This window comes from Muscardinus avellanarius, assembly GCF_963383645.1.
Source record: "Muscardinus avellanarius genome assembly, chromosome: 13".
Classification (NCBI taxonomy): domain Eukaryota; kingdom Metazoa; phylum Chordata; class Mammalia; order Rodentia; family Gliridae; genus Muscardinus; species Muscardinus avellanarius.
Genome location: NC_137799.1, coordinates 23,830,722 through 23,846,146, shown reverse-complemented (window position 1 = coordinate 23,846,146; position 15,425 = coordinate 23,830,722). Strand labels below are relative to the sequence as shown.

General features: G+C 44.9%; 1 protein-coding gene across 1 annotated transcript in view; it reads right to left on the bottom strand.

Moving 5' to 3' along the window:
- Nucleotides 1–207: 207 nt before the first annotated feature.
- The window catches only part of SUSD1 (sushi domain containing 1), a gene marked incomplete at both ends in the record, with an annotated part of 127,605 nt that continues 112,387 nt past the window's right edge, over nt 208–15,425 (bottom strand). Inside the window, 3 exons of the mRNA XM_080708912.1 lie at nt 208–377; nt 12,099–12,138; nt 14,812–15,070. Coding sequence (XP_080565038.1) covers nt 208–377; nt 12,099–12,138; nt 14,812–15,070 — 469 coding nt within the window. The remainder of the gene's footprint in view (nt 378–12,098; nt 12,139–14,811; nt 15,071–15,425) is intronic.

Sequence of the window (15,425 nt, the reverse complement as noted above, 5' to 3'; positions counted from 1 at the left end):
ATGACGTTTAGCTTTTCCATTGCACATCCCCCCACAGAGCTAACGGCCGCTCATGGGAGGTAGGGAGAGGCAGCAGCGTGGGCGACCTGCCACCCGCCACATGTGACCAGGGCGTATCACTGGCCCCCGCTCTTCCCCTGACTATCTGGAGCTGCAGAGCTAGTGGAGCCCAGGGCGACCTCCGCCCTCATCCTCCAACCCTCCTCCTCAGCTGCTCTGCGTGGCTCCCACCTCAGCTTCCCCTCCATTCCTCTCATTTCTCAGAAATGATAGCCCCACATACCACACTGCTGAGAAGGAGAGGAATGCGAGGAGGATCACACAAGCTACCGAGCCCAGTCCAATGCCCGCCATCTGCTGCACAGTGAGTGACGAATCTGTGGGTGAAACCACACGCTGAGCCCAGGACAGATCACACCGCAGCCCCCCAAGAGCTGTGCACAACTGTGCCCGCTCCCTTCTAACCCCGGTGACAAGAATCCCAGGAATGCCCCAAGAGCCTCCGTGGCCTCCCAGTTGGCCCTGTAGATGGGGGGGCTTCCGGAAACCACAGTTTCTGGGCATTTCTGAAAAGGAAATGTAAAACCAGACCATACTAAAATTTCATGGGAGAAAAAGGTTAATCTTAGGCGCATACAAATACTACGTTTCGAGTTGGTTCTTTCTCAGATGAGTTTTGTTAATTTTTTGTTTGTTTCTTTTTTGTGGTATTGGGGATTGAACCCAGGGCCATTCTACCTCTGAGCTTCACTTCCAGCCCCGTTTTTTTTTTCCTTTGAAACAAGGTCTTGCTAGGTTGTTGAAAGTCTCACTATGTTGCTGAGGCTGGCTGTGAACTTGTGATTCTCCCGTCTCAGCCTCCCAAACACTGGGATTACAAGTGTACGCCACCGTGCCCAGTTCATTTAATAGGTTTTATTTATTTATTTATTTATTTATATTTTAAGTTATTTATTTTGGTGGTACTGGGGTTCCTGGAAACCCTTCTACCTCCGGGCTACATTCCCAGACCTATTTTATACTTTTTTTTATTTTTGGAAACAGGGTCTCTTAAGCCAGCACGGCTGGTTTCGAACCCGCACGATCCTCCTGTCTGCCTCCCAAGCATGGGGATTACAAGCGTGCGCCATCACGCCCGGCCATTTAATAGGTTCTAATGGGTGGTTTTCTTTTGCTTGAAGAAAGACGTCATTCTGACATCATTTAAACTGTAGCTCCAAAAATGTTAGTTCCACTGGTCGAATACAGCACAGAGATATCTTCTTTTGAATGGTCACCTGTTATTTTTTCTATAGCTCAACGAAAAATAGTAAGAACCGCTCTGCTTTGCTCAGCAGGATGCTGTGAGACTAAAAGAGGAAAACCAATGTATAAGCATTTTGAAAGATGTGCATCCCACTTAGGGAGCCCCTTTGTGACTACTCCAGGGGCTCTCTGGTTCCAAACTGAGAAACACCCACACTTAAGCTGTACTTTTGGATCAAGGAACTGGATCCGAGCTTCAGCTCCAAAACTACAACAAAATCTCAGTTTTAATTTGCAAACACTTATTTAGTTAGCATCTACTGTGTGCCAGATGTTGTTCTAAGCAACTCACAAATGTTAACTCATTTTGTCTCCTAGCCACCCCTTATACTAGACACTGTTATTTATTTTTTTTGGCAGCTGAGGCTTGGAGTGGTTAAGCACAGCTCCAATATCTATAGCCAGGCTAAGAGCAGCTTGGTTCTATTGGAAACTCAGCAGGGCACCTGGCACCAGCAGGAGCAGCCACTGAACATACATTTGCTAGAAGTGGCGCCAGCTGAGCATGGTGACACATACTTGTAATCCTAGCACTTGGGAGGCTGAGACAGGAGGAATGCAAGTTCAAGACCAGCCCTGGCAACTTGGCGAGCCTCTCAGCAATCTAGCAAGACCCTGTTTCAAAAATGAAACAACATGTTGGGCGTGGTGGTACACGCTTGTAATCCCAGCATTAGGGAGGCTGAGACCAGGAGGGTCACGGTTCGCGGACAGCCTCGGCTACTTAGTGAGGCCCTCTGCAACTCAGTGAGACCCGGTTTCAAAACAAAAAAGAACTTTTAAAAAAATTGAGCAGGGGTGTAGCTCGGAGGTTGAATGCCCCTGGGTTCCATCCCCACACCCACAAAAAAAAGAAAGAAAGAAAGAAAGAAAGAAAGAAAGAGAGAAAGAAAGAAAGAACAACAAAAAAGGGGGGGCTGGGAGTATAGCTTGGAGGTAGAATGTTCCTGAGTTCAATCCCAATACCACAAAAACAAAGCAAAAAAAGTGCTGTCAAGAGACTTTCTAGAAGTCAGGTGTGGTGACGCATGCTTGCAAATCTCCGTACTTGGGAGGCTGAGACAGGGAGATTAGAGGTTCACAGGCAATCTCAGCTACTTAGGGAGGCCCTCCCCAACTTGGTGGGCACCTGCTTCAAAATAAAGAATTAAAAATAGGACTGAGGGGTGTAGCTCAGAAGCAAGATGCTCCTGGTTCAATCCCCAGTACCACAAAAAAAGAAAAAAAGGAGAGACTTTTAGAAAAATGAGATTATTTTGCCTGATTACTTTTACTATTCAAAGAAAAGAACTCTGCCCCTTTAAGAAGCAAGGTTATTAAGTGGCAAGAAGGAGCATAGATTAAATTATAAATCAGGAGAATGACTTAATTACTGGAGATCAGGACAGTGCACTACCAGTGTCATAGCTTGGCTTTAGAATGCCCCCCAAAGTCCCATGTGTTGAAGGCTTGGTCCCAGTGCAGTAATGTTCAGAGATATGGCTGTTAGCAGGTGATTGGATTATGAGGTTGCCAGTCACATCAATGGATTAATCCATTGATTAGTTCATAGCCAAATGGGTTATTAGGAGGTGGGGCCCGGCCTAGGACATGGGCCACTAGGAGCATGTCTTTGCTTTTGCGGGGGAGGTGGTACTGGGGTTCCTGGAAACCCTTCTACCTCCGGGCTATACTCTCAGACCTATTTTTATATTTTTATTTGGAAACAGGGTCTCTCAAGCCAGCAAGGCTGGCTTCGAACCAGCGCGATCCTCCTGTCTCTGCCTCCCAAGCGCAGGGATTACAAGCGTGTGCCACCACGCCCAGCTGGGAGCATGTCTTTGAAGTCTCTGCCCATGCTGCCCTCTGCTTTCTGACTTCCATAAGGTGAGCAGCTCTCCTCCACACAACGGGCCCAAAGCCATGGAGCCAGACTATCATGGACCAATACCGCTGTGACTGTGAGCCAAAATAAATATTTCTTCCTCTCAGTTGGTTTCCTCAGGCATTTTGTCACAGCAGCAGAAAGTTGACCAATACCATAGGTATAGTATAGAAATTAATACAATGAAACAAAACAGAGAGTCTAGAAGCAAAACCAACTGTATCAAATCACAGCAAAACCTGACTACTGGAGTCAGGTTGCCCAAGTCTTTATCTGAACATCATCCCTACTTAATGGTGTAACTTTGGGCAAGTTATTCAGCCATTTTGTACTGACAGATGTCATAACAACATGGAAATGACAACTCTAGCATCTACCTGTTATTGTTGAAATAAGCCAGTTAATACATGATAGAACAGTGCCTGGCCCAGAATAAACAGTAAGTCAACCTTAGCTATTGTTAACTATTGTTGCTACTACTGTTTTGTTACTGTTTCAAGTCACTGGGAAAGTGATAGATTACTGATAACTCAAGAAGATTGGCTAACCACTGAGAATAGTGTAATTTTGATCACTAGAAATTATCCCAAATACAAAAATAAAATTCAGATGGAGTAAAGACTTAACTTGAAACCTGAAAGAATTAGAAAATGTTGGTGAATATTTATAGATCTAAATGAATAATAATTTTCAAAGTATACCTATTAAAGCATAGGTCTTAAAAATAAGAGAATGAAAGAATTAACCAGATTAAAAAAGACACATTTCACATACCAAAAATACTCATAAATAAGATTAAAAAATAAATGGCAAACTGGACCAAATATTTGGAATAATATGCAAGGATTAACCCTCAGAGAGCATTATAAAGGAATAAGAAAAAGATATCCCAATAGCAAATTGAGTAAATTCTGTGAAATATGAGTAAATTCTATGAAAATGTAAATCATATATAAAACATGATTGCAACATCAATAAAATCTTTGATTAAATGCTTTATTACAAGTACTGAAAATGTAAAATTAAACACTGAGATACCATTTTTATGTACTAAATTAGCTAGGGTTCTGTTTTTTTAAGAGAAAATAGAGCATCAGAGATGGGTGGGGGAGCTGGCACTTTCCTGCTCTGTGTGTTTCCCTTGAGCTGCCCAGTGTTCATCCCACCACTTTTATCATCAATTGTGTATATGTGAGTATACAGAGAGAAAGGGAGAGAGATAAATATATATGAAAGATATTTATATAAAGATATCTATCTCTATCTATTTACATCTATACGGATTGAACCCAGGGCCTCATGCATGCTAGACAGGCAAGTTCTCTCTACCATGGAACTACCTCCTCAAAACCCTATATTTTTTCCCTTTATGCTTTTCATTCTCTCTCTCTCTCTCTCTCTCTCTCTCTCTCTCTCTCTCTCTCTCTCTCTCCTCTTTTTCTGTTCTTATTTTTGTGATACTAGGTGGTTGAACCCAGGATATTCTACCTCTGAGCTATACCCCTAGCCCTATTTTATTTTTATTTTGTAAAAAGGTCTTACTAAGTTGTAGGGCACTTTGCTATGTTGCTGAGGGCTGTCCTCGAACCTACAGGTATACACCATCATGCTTGGTTTATATTTAATCTTTGATTAATAAAAATGTTGAACAGAAGATGACTGTGGTCAGAGATCTGTGTCATGCGTCATGTATGTTCCTGGCTTAGTATCTATTCATGAGTTGATGTCAATGTTCAGTCGTTCAGCTTGTTTTTATACCTACAAACAGCCTTCATGTCCCCACACTGTCCCCAAGGGAGTTAAGTGTTTGAAGTCAAAATACATCCTCCCTGCCATATTTCCCTGACCAATGAAGAAAAGGAGAGCCATCCCACCTAGACTGCTGTCAAAGCTGGCCGTGTAAGTGGCCGGAACTGCTGTTGCTTCTACCGGAGACTCAAGCTTTCCCTTGAAGAGCTGGCCTGCAGTGACTTCCTTACCATCACCTGCACTTGTGATGGCGCCTCCTTTACATCCTCCCTGTTCTTTGGTTATCTCTAGTCTTCCTACACTACTCCTCATCTTCCGGATCTCTCAAAGATTACTTGCAGTGGTATTGCCGTCTCTTTTAAAAGTTGTATGGACCTGCTGGAAAGTGCTTCATCCAGATCAGAAGACCTGTTGGGCTCTTCCCTTGCTTTCAAATATTCCCTCATAAGCCATGCAACAAAAGCCAAGCTCCTGGAGACCCTCCGCCAGCAGGGCCCATCCTAAGCACTGGATACAACCATTCCTAACACTAGACCAAAACACAGGAAAAAATTATCATTATTTATTCTGCAGGGCATGACTTGGGTTTTGGCTCTTGTTGTGATTCTCACTGGCAGAACAGTTCTTGGTTGAATGTCTTCTTGTCTACTTTGCTTATGTGCTCTAAAAATGCACCCTTCGTGGGTGGAACCACACGGGCTCCCTAAGGGATATCCTCTGTGAATTCCTTACTAAGGAAATTTACAACCAGCCAATTTGAGTTATATCTTTTTATATCCTTGGCATCCTCTGAATCACCTGTAGACGATGATGATGATGATGACGATTACTATTGTTATTATTCTTGGAAGTGATATTAAAAATAGAGACATTCTACTTCTGAGCTACACCACCAGTGCCTCCCCTTTTTATTGAAATAGGGTGTAGCTAAGTTGATGAGGTTCTCACTAAATTGCTAAGGCTGGCCTCTCAAACATGCAATCCTTCAGTAGAAGCCTCCCAAGTACTGGGATTGCAGGCGTGCACCACCACACCCTGCTACTTGTAGAACATTCTTTTAGAATCCCAAGGGAGTGACTCATGCACCCCAGTGACTCATTCTTAGAGCAATCCATTAGGACCATACTCCACCGTCCCCTTTCTGTGTCTCTCTCAAACAGGCTAGAGCTCAGGCAGAGTGCTAGGGCCTCCTTTGGATTCATCTTTAACTCTCACTGATGTAAATATCACAAATGCTAAAGAGAACATTAGAAAGGCCCTATTCCTATTCTCAGACTTCTTAGAGCTTGAGGCTTTCCTGGGGATATGGATTTTTTCCCCCAATCAAAAAAAAAATTTTTTTTTTTTTGCAGTACTGGGGATGGAACCCAGGGGCATTGTACTTCGAAGCTACACCCTTAGCTCTATTTTTTAGTCTTTTTATTTTTGAAATAGGGCCTTACTGAGTTGCGAAGGGCTTGCTAAGTAGCGGAGGCTGTCCGTGAACCCCGATCCTCCTATCTTCAGTCTCCCAAATGCTGGGATTACAAGCATGCACCACCACGCCCAACTTTTCCCAAGGAATTTACACAGGCGTATTTATTTCCTTTTGGGGGCATGGTGGTAGGGGTACTAGGGATTGAACCCAGGAACATTCTATCTCTGAGCTACACCACCAGCCCTTTTATTATTTTTATTTTATAGCAGAATCTCACTAAGTTACTGAGTCTGATCTTACACCTGGGTTCCTTCTGACTCAGCCTCCCAGGTACTAAGATTATAGGCAGGTGCCACCACGGCCAGGTGGTCGTTTCTGGAAAGCCACAATTCTGTTCACCAGGTGGTACAAATGATTAGCACTCTGGCCATATTAGTCAGCATTCTCACAGACATCATCTAAAAGACCTGACCCCGTAACTTAGAGAAAAGGAGATTTATCAGCTCACAATTTCAGGGTTCAGCGCCCATGTGAGGTTGAGAAGCATGGATCTCAGGGCATGGGGGCAGCAGAAAGCTGAGAGAGAGCCCAAGACTTCTCTTCTCACACCATAAAGGCTGGAACAAGAGAGTGAGCAAAGTCAGGAGGAAATATATATATAATCTCCAAGGCCGCAGCCCAGATAAATCCACAGTGGATTTATCCACTGCTGGGATTACAACCTTCATCACTGAATTACATCAACTCCAAATATCAATTTATGAGCTCTTCAAAGGGCCATTCATTCTCTATCTAGCTGAAACAGTGACTCATATTAGTGTGTTCACACTTCTCACTGAAATTCCCTGCAAAGCAGAAGACAGCAAAGGAGATCAATGTAGAAAAACGATTGAGAGCAAAGCAGTGCTTGATTAAATCAGCAGCACTATTGTATTCATTTTTTCTATTGCAGCTTAGCAAACAGCCATGAATCTAGGTAGAGATGGGTCCTTGACTAGCTCACAACTCCGTGGCTCAGGCACTTTGTGACTCCTCTCTTTGGGGTCCTCCAAGGCTGAAGTCAAGGTGTCAGGGGTCTGCATTTCCTTCTGAAGGCTCTGGAGGAGAATCTGCTTGTCTCTGCCTCCCAAGTACAGGGATTACAGGCGTGCACCATGACACCCAGCCTAGGCTTATATGTTGATGCAAATCTTTTCTGACTTACTGAATTTGATAAGTACTGTAACTACTATGCTTCATTTTCCATAAAACCGCTGGTTCCCCGAAAACCACTGACTCTAAGTAATACATTCTGATGAAGCTCCTAATGTGTCCCAGGCGCTGTTCCAGTTTCTCGGATGTTCTCCCTGAAGGGCTTGACATTGAGTGAGACGTGAGAAGCTCACACCATCGCTCTAAGTGTAGAGGTTCCCAAAGTGGGTGATACCACCCCGTGGGGGGCCCCAGAACAAAACATATATACATAAAAGAACACACATCGTCACCGCGTCTTTCTAGTTATCTGCTTAAAGAAGCTAGATTTTCAGGAGGGTACTGAGTAATTTATTTATTTTCTTCTAAAATGAGTTTGGGAACCTCTGCACATGGCAGAATGGCTAAAGAGAGGGAGTGAGGGAGATCCTGCCCTGTTAAGGGAGGAGATGGCATTTGGTTTTAATCTTGAAGAGCAGGTGGGATCCTATTAAACAGTCACAGGCCCATCATAGGGCAATCCAGGTGGAAATAATCAAGGCATGGCTAATCAAGGCCTGATCCAGGGGACAGCTGGCACATCCATCTGAATGGGGAGGAATGAGGGAAGCAATTAGAGGGAACAGTGATGTCAGAACCAGGTTTTAGAAGCCGGGCTCAAAAGCGATGGAAGACATCGCAAGGATTATCAGAGGAAATGACTAAATTAGTGCTGCAGTTTAGACATCTGAGTCAGGTGGTGGGTGGGCTGGCGTGGAGAGGGAAGCCCTAAGCTCTTGTGATGGGCAAGCGCACAGAGGCTTTGCTGGTCACCACCGCCACAGAGATGAGGCCCGTGCTATGGGCAAAGGCATGGATGGAGAAATAAAACCGGGAGGTAGGTAGACTGAAAGAGAACGGACGAGGAGTCGTCTTCTGCCCTGCCGCATGTGCTACCTCTGATGAAATAAATGCAGTTAGAGACGTTGGGTGATGGCTGCTGCTGCTCCCTGATGACTCAGAGGTCAGGCCTGTGACTGGAGAATGTTCTCTGCTTAGACCTTATTATCATCTCAGTGACTCAAGAAACCACAGACCCTTAGTACTTTGTGGCGAGGAGGGATCTCAGAGGGCCCAGGCAGAGGCAACTGAGAACTGGCCAAGTTAAATACCATTTCAAGACACTCGGCTCATTAGAAGCTTGATTCAGGCAAGGAAGCCCGGGTCTCGGCATTTGCCACTCAGCCAATCTCAGATCCCTGACAATCATCTCAACTCTTTTAGGGTGATATGCAAAAGGTAAATAGCACAACTTGTCACTGGGCAAAGGTCAGATGGGCTGGGTTTGGGATCCAGTGAACTGGTACAATTTGGGGACTAATTTGGATGCTATTTCTCTCCAAATTCCTTTCTGAAATCCAAAAAAAATTTTTTAAACACTTTCAGAGATGAGTGCGCACACATGTAAATTTTGTACACAGATCACATATATATGAGAATGTCCTTCAGGATTTCAACATAACAGTAGGTTTTCTATTATTTTTCTAGAGCTTTCCAGTGGTACGAACCCAAAGGATCAGATCCTCTTTCAATACTGGTTCTTAAGTGGAGGAGGAGGAAAGACACTGGCCAAGAGCCTCTTCCACGTCCTCACAGCACTAACTAAACCACCGAAGAACACGCACGGCAGCTCTCTGGTTACTTCTTCTATCTGGTTTGAATATTTTCCAATCATATCAAACAGTTACTGGGTGAATTCTGGAAGCTGTTGTTTCTGTGTCTGGATGCTTCCACATCTAAATTCTATACAAGTGCTTTTTTATTTAACTTTTTTTTTTTTTTTTTTTGGTGGTGGTACTGGGGATGGAACCCAGGGGCCTTCCACCTCCAGGCTACACTCTCAGACCTGTTTTATATTTTGTTTGGAAATAGGGTCTCTTAAGCCAACTGAGGCTGGCTTCGAACCTGCGCAATCCTCCTGTCTCAGCCTCCCAAGCGTGGGGATTACAAGCGTGCGCCACCACACCCGGCTTTATACAAGTGCTTTTTCTTGTGAGAACTGGCAGAATTTTTTTCTTGGTGTGTATATGTATAATCCTGGGGGATTAAATCCAGGGCATTCTACCTCTGGGCTACATCCCCAGACCTTATTTTTAATGTTGAAACAGGGTTGCTGAGAGTCCCACTAAGTTGCTAAGGCTGGTTTCGAACCTGCAATCCTCCTATCTCAGCCTCGCAAGTACTGGGATTACATCACGCCCGGCTGTAGATAACTTTCTGAATGTTGGAATCTGTGATTGTTGCTTGTGTCCTTCATTCAACTCCTTCAAAAAAGGGAGCTTGGCCTACTTCACACAGCAAAAGGGCGACGTCCATCTTTGTAAAGAGACCCCGCACTGCTAAGCAAGCAGCAGCCCAAGACAGCTGGCAGGTAATTCACCTTGCCCAGCTGAAAAGCCAACTCCTAAGCTGGGCGTGGTGGCGCACGCTTGTAATCCCAGCATTTGGGAGGCTAAGACTGGAGGATCGCGGTTCGCGGACAGCCTCAGCTACTTAGTGAGGCCCTCTGCAACTCAGTGAGACCCGGTTTCAAAATAAAGAATAAGAAATAGGACAGAGGGTGTAGCTTGGAGGTCGAATGTCCCTGGGTTCCATCCCCAGACCCGCAAAAAAAAAAAAAAAAAAAAAAAAAAAGAAAAGAAAAGAAAAGCCAACTCCTCTCTCGCCTTGTTGAAGGAGGCTTGAATAGAGATAAAAGGACGGGAGACAAGACTGGAGGAGGAGGCAGGCCAATGGAGGAAGCCTAATTCCCCAAGGATCCCCCAACGTGTTTCCTGCAAGGAACCCTCAACTGGCAGAATGACAGGTGGCCTGGAAAGTGCCATCAGACAGTTGGGATCCTCCTGAGAGCCAAGTTATCCCAGCGCTTCCCATCACACCAGCCTATTGTGGTATCTGCTCCAAGTCAGACATGAGGGGTTAAACTGACATTGCAAGCTGAGAGCAGAATTCCTCAGCCCCTTACCAGCAGGGGAAGGTCCAAATTCCAAGGTCATAAACTTGACAAGATTTCTGGTATTAGCTACAAACTAATGGAATTCCCAGGAATCAAATCCTGCTGGCTGGCTGCCTGGTGGCTTTAAAGAAATGTGCTGCCTGGGAAGCCCCAAGCCTGGCCAACAAGGACATGAACCCCAATCCCTGAGTGGAGGTGCTCCCCGCCCCCATAGCTCTGCCTGTACTGCACCCAGCAAAGACCCTTCCCTCTGTGTCCCTTAGAAAAGCCTCTGGAGGAAATGGACAAAGGGCACTCTCCCCTCAGGCAGACCCTAAGGCAGTCAAATGACTGACTCCCTAAGCACCAGGTTCTGCTGCCAGGACACTGGAAGCTTGCTTTACCTGCCCAAAGGAGGTGGCTGCTCTTAGGGGTCCCCTGACCACTACAGATTACTTTATCTTTTCCTCCTTTCAAAATGAGAGGATTTATTGTGGCTGTCTACTTTCCTCTTTTATGTTACACACCGGGGGCTAAGAATGATTAAATTCTCTAGTTAGTCAGAGATGGCTAAAAGGATCGTGAGAAGCACATCTGGATTGAATCAGAAAAAGCACGCCATGCCTAGGATTCCTGGCTTGCAGCTGGATGCCTAGTCAGCCTGGGAACTGTCTTCCCCCTAGGGTTCCATTTTTTATTGCTTGTAAGGGTAGTTCTATTTTGTTAATAGAGGATGTCTCTCTTAATATTAGAGTGATGTGTGGCTTAATGTTGGAGACACATTCTGAGAAACAGATTGTTGGGCAATACTGTCATGGTACAAACATCATAAAGTATATTTAGACAAACTAAGATAGCTACCCTGTCTCTTGGTGACATCGTTTTATGGGATGCCTGCTGTATATTCAGTTCATCACTGACCAAAATGTCATTATGTGGTACATGACCCTGTGCGTGCGTGTGTGCGTGCGTGTGTACTATGCAGCCAAGTGGCAGAAGGCAGTAGACTTCTGTAGCTCTTGTTTTGTCTGTAAACATGCTTTCCTGTGCCCCTTTTCTTGATGGGTATCTCATCTCCCTCTTAGTGTCATACTGGCAGAGCTATTGATCACACTGCTTTCCTCCAACAGGACACAGGAGTCAACAACACCCATGACAGGCCAATCACAGTTCCCCACCACCCATTGGCAGTGACCCAGCCAATAGACAGTCACCTAACCTAGGAGAAAAGACCCTTTCCTGAATTGAAAAACTCCCATTTACACTGAAGCTGCTCGCGGGGGCAGCCAGGACCCATCTCTCCCCACCACTCAGCCTACAGTAGAGGGCAGCAGAGACGAGGCAGCTAGACAGAGGAGCCCACTCCTGCTGCCAGGCCCAAGTCCCTGCCCTGGAGACCGGTGGTGCAGCTCTTTACATAATTCCATGAGCCCCCACCTCTCCCGCATCTTTTCCAGCTACAACATTTTGCTTAAATGTATGTGTTGGGTTTCTGTACACATGTGACCATTTCATAAGAGATCTCAACATACCGTTGAGGCTGCAGATTGAACAGGGAAAAAATAAGGACAAAAATTAGAGGCAGGAAATGGTTTTACCTTTCACCTGAGCCCACACTGCACAGGAGTATCTCCTCACCTGCAAAGGAAAACATCACAGTTCATTTAGCTAGAGGACACACAGTGTCGATTTACTTTTTATTTATTTATTTATTTATTTTGCAGTGCTGGGGATGGAACCCAAGGCACTCTACCTATGAGTGACACCCCCTGCCCTATTTCTTTATTCTTTACTTTTGAAACAGGGTCTCACTGAGTTGCAAAGGGCCTCACTAAGTAGCAGAGGCTGGCAGCAAACAGTGATCCTCCAGTCTCAGCCTCCCGAATGCTGGGATTACAGGTGTGCACCATGATGCCTGGTTCACGGAGTTAATTTACACAATAAAGTTTAGAGGCTGGAGCCCTCTGAGTTTCAACACTGTGTCCTTAATTTAAGCTAGAAAAATTCTGAAGTCACATGTAGCTCTTAGATGGTATGATTCAGCCATGTATCACCTGTGTTCAAGAAACCAGCCTGAGTATCAGTTCCGTCACTGCTACAGATTTCCAACAGATCTCAGAAAGCAGCTGGCGCAGACTGCCTGGAGGACCACCCTGTAAAGGACTCTGAGGGCACATCTGAGTTCAGCAAGAAGCAGGGATGCAAGTTACACGCGAAGTATGAGAAGTCCTGAGACAAAACAACCCCTCGCCTATCTGGGTGACACCTCCTATCGGTCGATGGGGCTGCTGGGTTTAGTCTGAATGATAAGACTCACGCTGTTCTCCAGGGGAAGAACTCCCCCCACACCTCATTAGAAGATTCTCTTTCCAGTGACAACCATGAGCATTCTGGCTTTCGATTTATTAAAAAATTTTAAGTTATATTTAAACTGAAAATTTCTGGAAAAGCTTAAAATAGCTATATGGTTTTTTAATGTGATTGAGTTTTGCCTTGAGCCTGAGAGCAGAGATTAGGAATGGGGGACAAGGTAAGAATAGCCAATGGGGAGGGGGCACCAAGTGCTGTGTGCATGTATGTACTGTCAACATGCTTTACATTATGATGTGCGACTATAATGCACCCAGAAAAGCACATTATAGAAGAGAAGAAGAAGGAGGAGAAGAAGGAGGAGGAGGAGGAGGAAGAGAAGGGGGAGGAAGAGCAGGAGAGGAGAAGAAGAAGAGGAGGAAGAAGAGGGGAGAAGGAGGAGAGGAGGAAGAGGATGAGTGGGGGATGTAAGTCAAGGCACAGGAGAAGCAAGGAACCTGAGTGGCGAGGCAGTTAACAGGGAACTGAAGATGCTAACACAGAGGAATTAGCAGGGCCTGGTAAGGAAGAGAGCTCGCCAAAATGGAGGGTCTAGATCCAGTGTGTATTTTACAAAACTCAGCCTACAGTGACAATAGTGTGGGGTGAGGAGATGGATAGAAATAAGAGACAGGAAGACTACATCCAAAATGTTCAGAGAAGACAAAGGCTGAGCAATGTTGGTGAAAATGAAAAAGAAAGCATGATTGTAAGCAGCATTAAAGTGACAGAACTGACATGAATTAATGAACTAGACAGGAAGGTAAAAAGGAGAGAGGAGAGGCTGAGCATGGTGGTGCACACCTGTAACCCCAGTACTTGGAAGGCTGAGACAGGAGAGTCGCTGGTTTGAGACCAGTCTTGGCAACTTAGCAAGACCCTTGAAAACTTATGGAGATCCTGTTTCAAAATCTTGAAAATAAAATAAAATAAAAAGGTCTGAGGATATAGCTCAAGGGTAGTAGTACCAAAAAAAAAAAAAAGTCCAAGGCAATATATTCTTGCTTTCTAATTCTTAATTCCTATATTATTGTCACAAAGTACTAGCAGGCCTCTGTGCTTCTTGGACATAAGCCTAAAAGGAACCATGGCTTTGATATATCACATGCCAATGGCACAGTAAACTTATGTCCTACACAGAATTTAATAAAATGTCTCAGTTTCAAATATGTGATGGACTGTACCACTGAAATAGCTACATATTTTGGCCTCATCCGTCAAAAGATCTTTTGTTATAAATATATTAATCTATTAATATAAATTTATATTTATTTAACCTATTAATATAAATATATAAATATGAATATGTATTTATATTAATATATATCTTAGCATCATGGCCAACCTGATGCATTGACTCCAAGCTTAGGATTCTCCTAGGTTAAGCATCCCAAGGGTCTTCCAGAAGGTCTCCTACCCCTGGCTGATTCAGTTCTTGCTATTCTGCTTGCTCAGCTCATTATATTTACTAAGTACCTAATAAATATCTATTTCTCTGTCATCCAGGAACCACTGCTATGGAAGCACAGCTTTTTTGAGGACAGGGAAGGGAGATGGGGGTCTCGGCTACAGCCAAAGAAGCAAAGTAAGCAGGAAATAGGCAGGGCTGCTTCCCAGGAGAAGGAGAAGAGCCAGCAGCTGGGATGGGCTCAGGGAGATTGATATCTTCCGGCTCTGGCTTCAACAGTGCAATAAAATTCATGTATTCACGAAGCTTAGGAAGAAGCCAAACCAGGCCATTCCGAATACAGATCCTGCAAGGCCCGCTAAGCCGCTCCAACTATCTATCAGCTGCAAAGGCTTCACCTGCTCATCCTTCAGAAAGGCAAAGCATTCCCCGTAAGACTCATAAGCCCATCTCAGTAGTTATCATACGCAGTGTCCATCTCAAATCCTAGAAAAATGTGTGGTCAAGCGAAGAAGAAAATACAGTGTTCACAAGAGCTCTTTAAAGAAACATACCTTATTCCATTCACTTGTGATTCGTACTATAATGCAGTAATCATTCCCTATTTTCAAGGGTGCATTATAGTATTGCCCATAGTATAGCCTATCTCCAATGGCGATATCCATGGTCTCAGCTGCAACATCTTTGGCCAGTAGTTCTGCAGCCACATACCCATCAGCATCAGAGGTGTTACCAAAGAATGAGGCAGCCCCTTCAGCATCACAGGAAAATGTGCTTTGAAGGGCCAGGGGGAGCACCAGCACTTGATATGAGCTGCAAGGCAAAAGAACGCAGCGGTGTTGGTAGGGGCTCGTTAAACTGGCACACCCTGATTGGGTGTGCATTTTATAAAACTCACTTATCACACCCTGGCGTGGAGGATTCACTCACTCATTTATTCAGATTTGCTGAACTCCTACTATGAGCACTTTGCAAGGCACTGGGGAACACAACACTGGACAAGACAAAGTCGTGACCCCCGCAGGGGACACTGTCTGACAGCTCCAGCAGCGTGAGACTCCACATCCGTGTACGGTATTAATGCCAGATGACACTGGGTGAGCGGCCTCGCCAAGCGCCAGCTGCAGAGGGTTGCCAAGCGCGCCCTCGCTAGCTGGGAGAGGTTGCG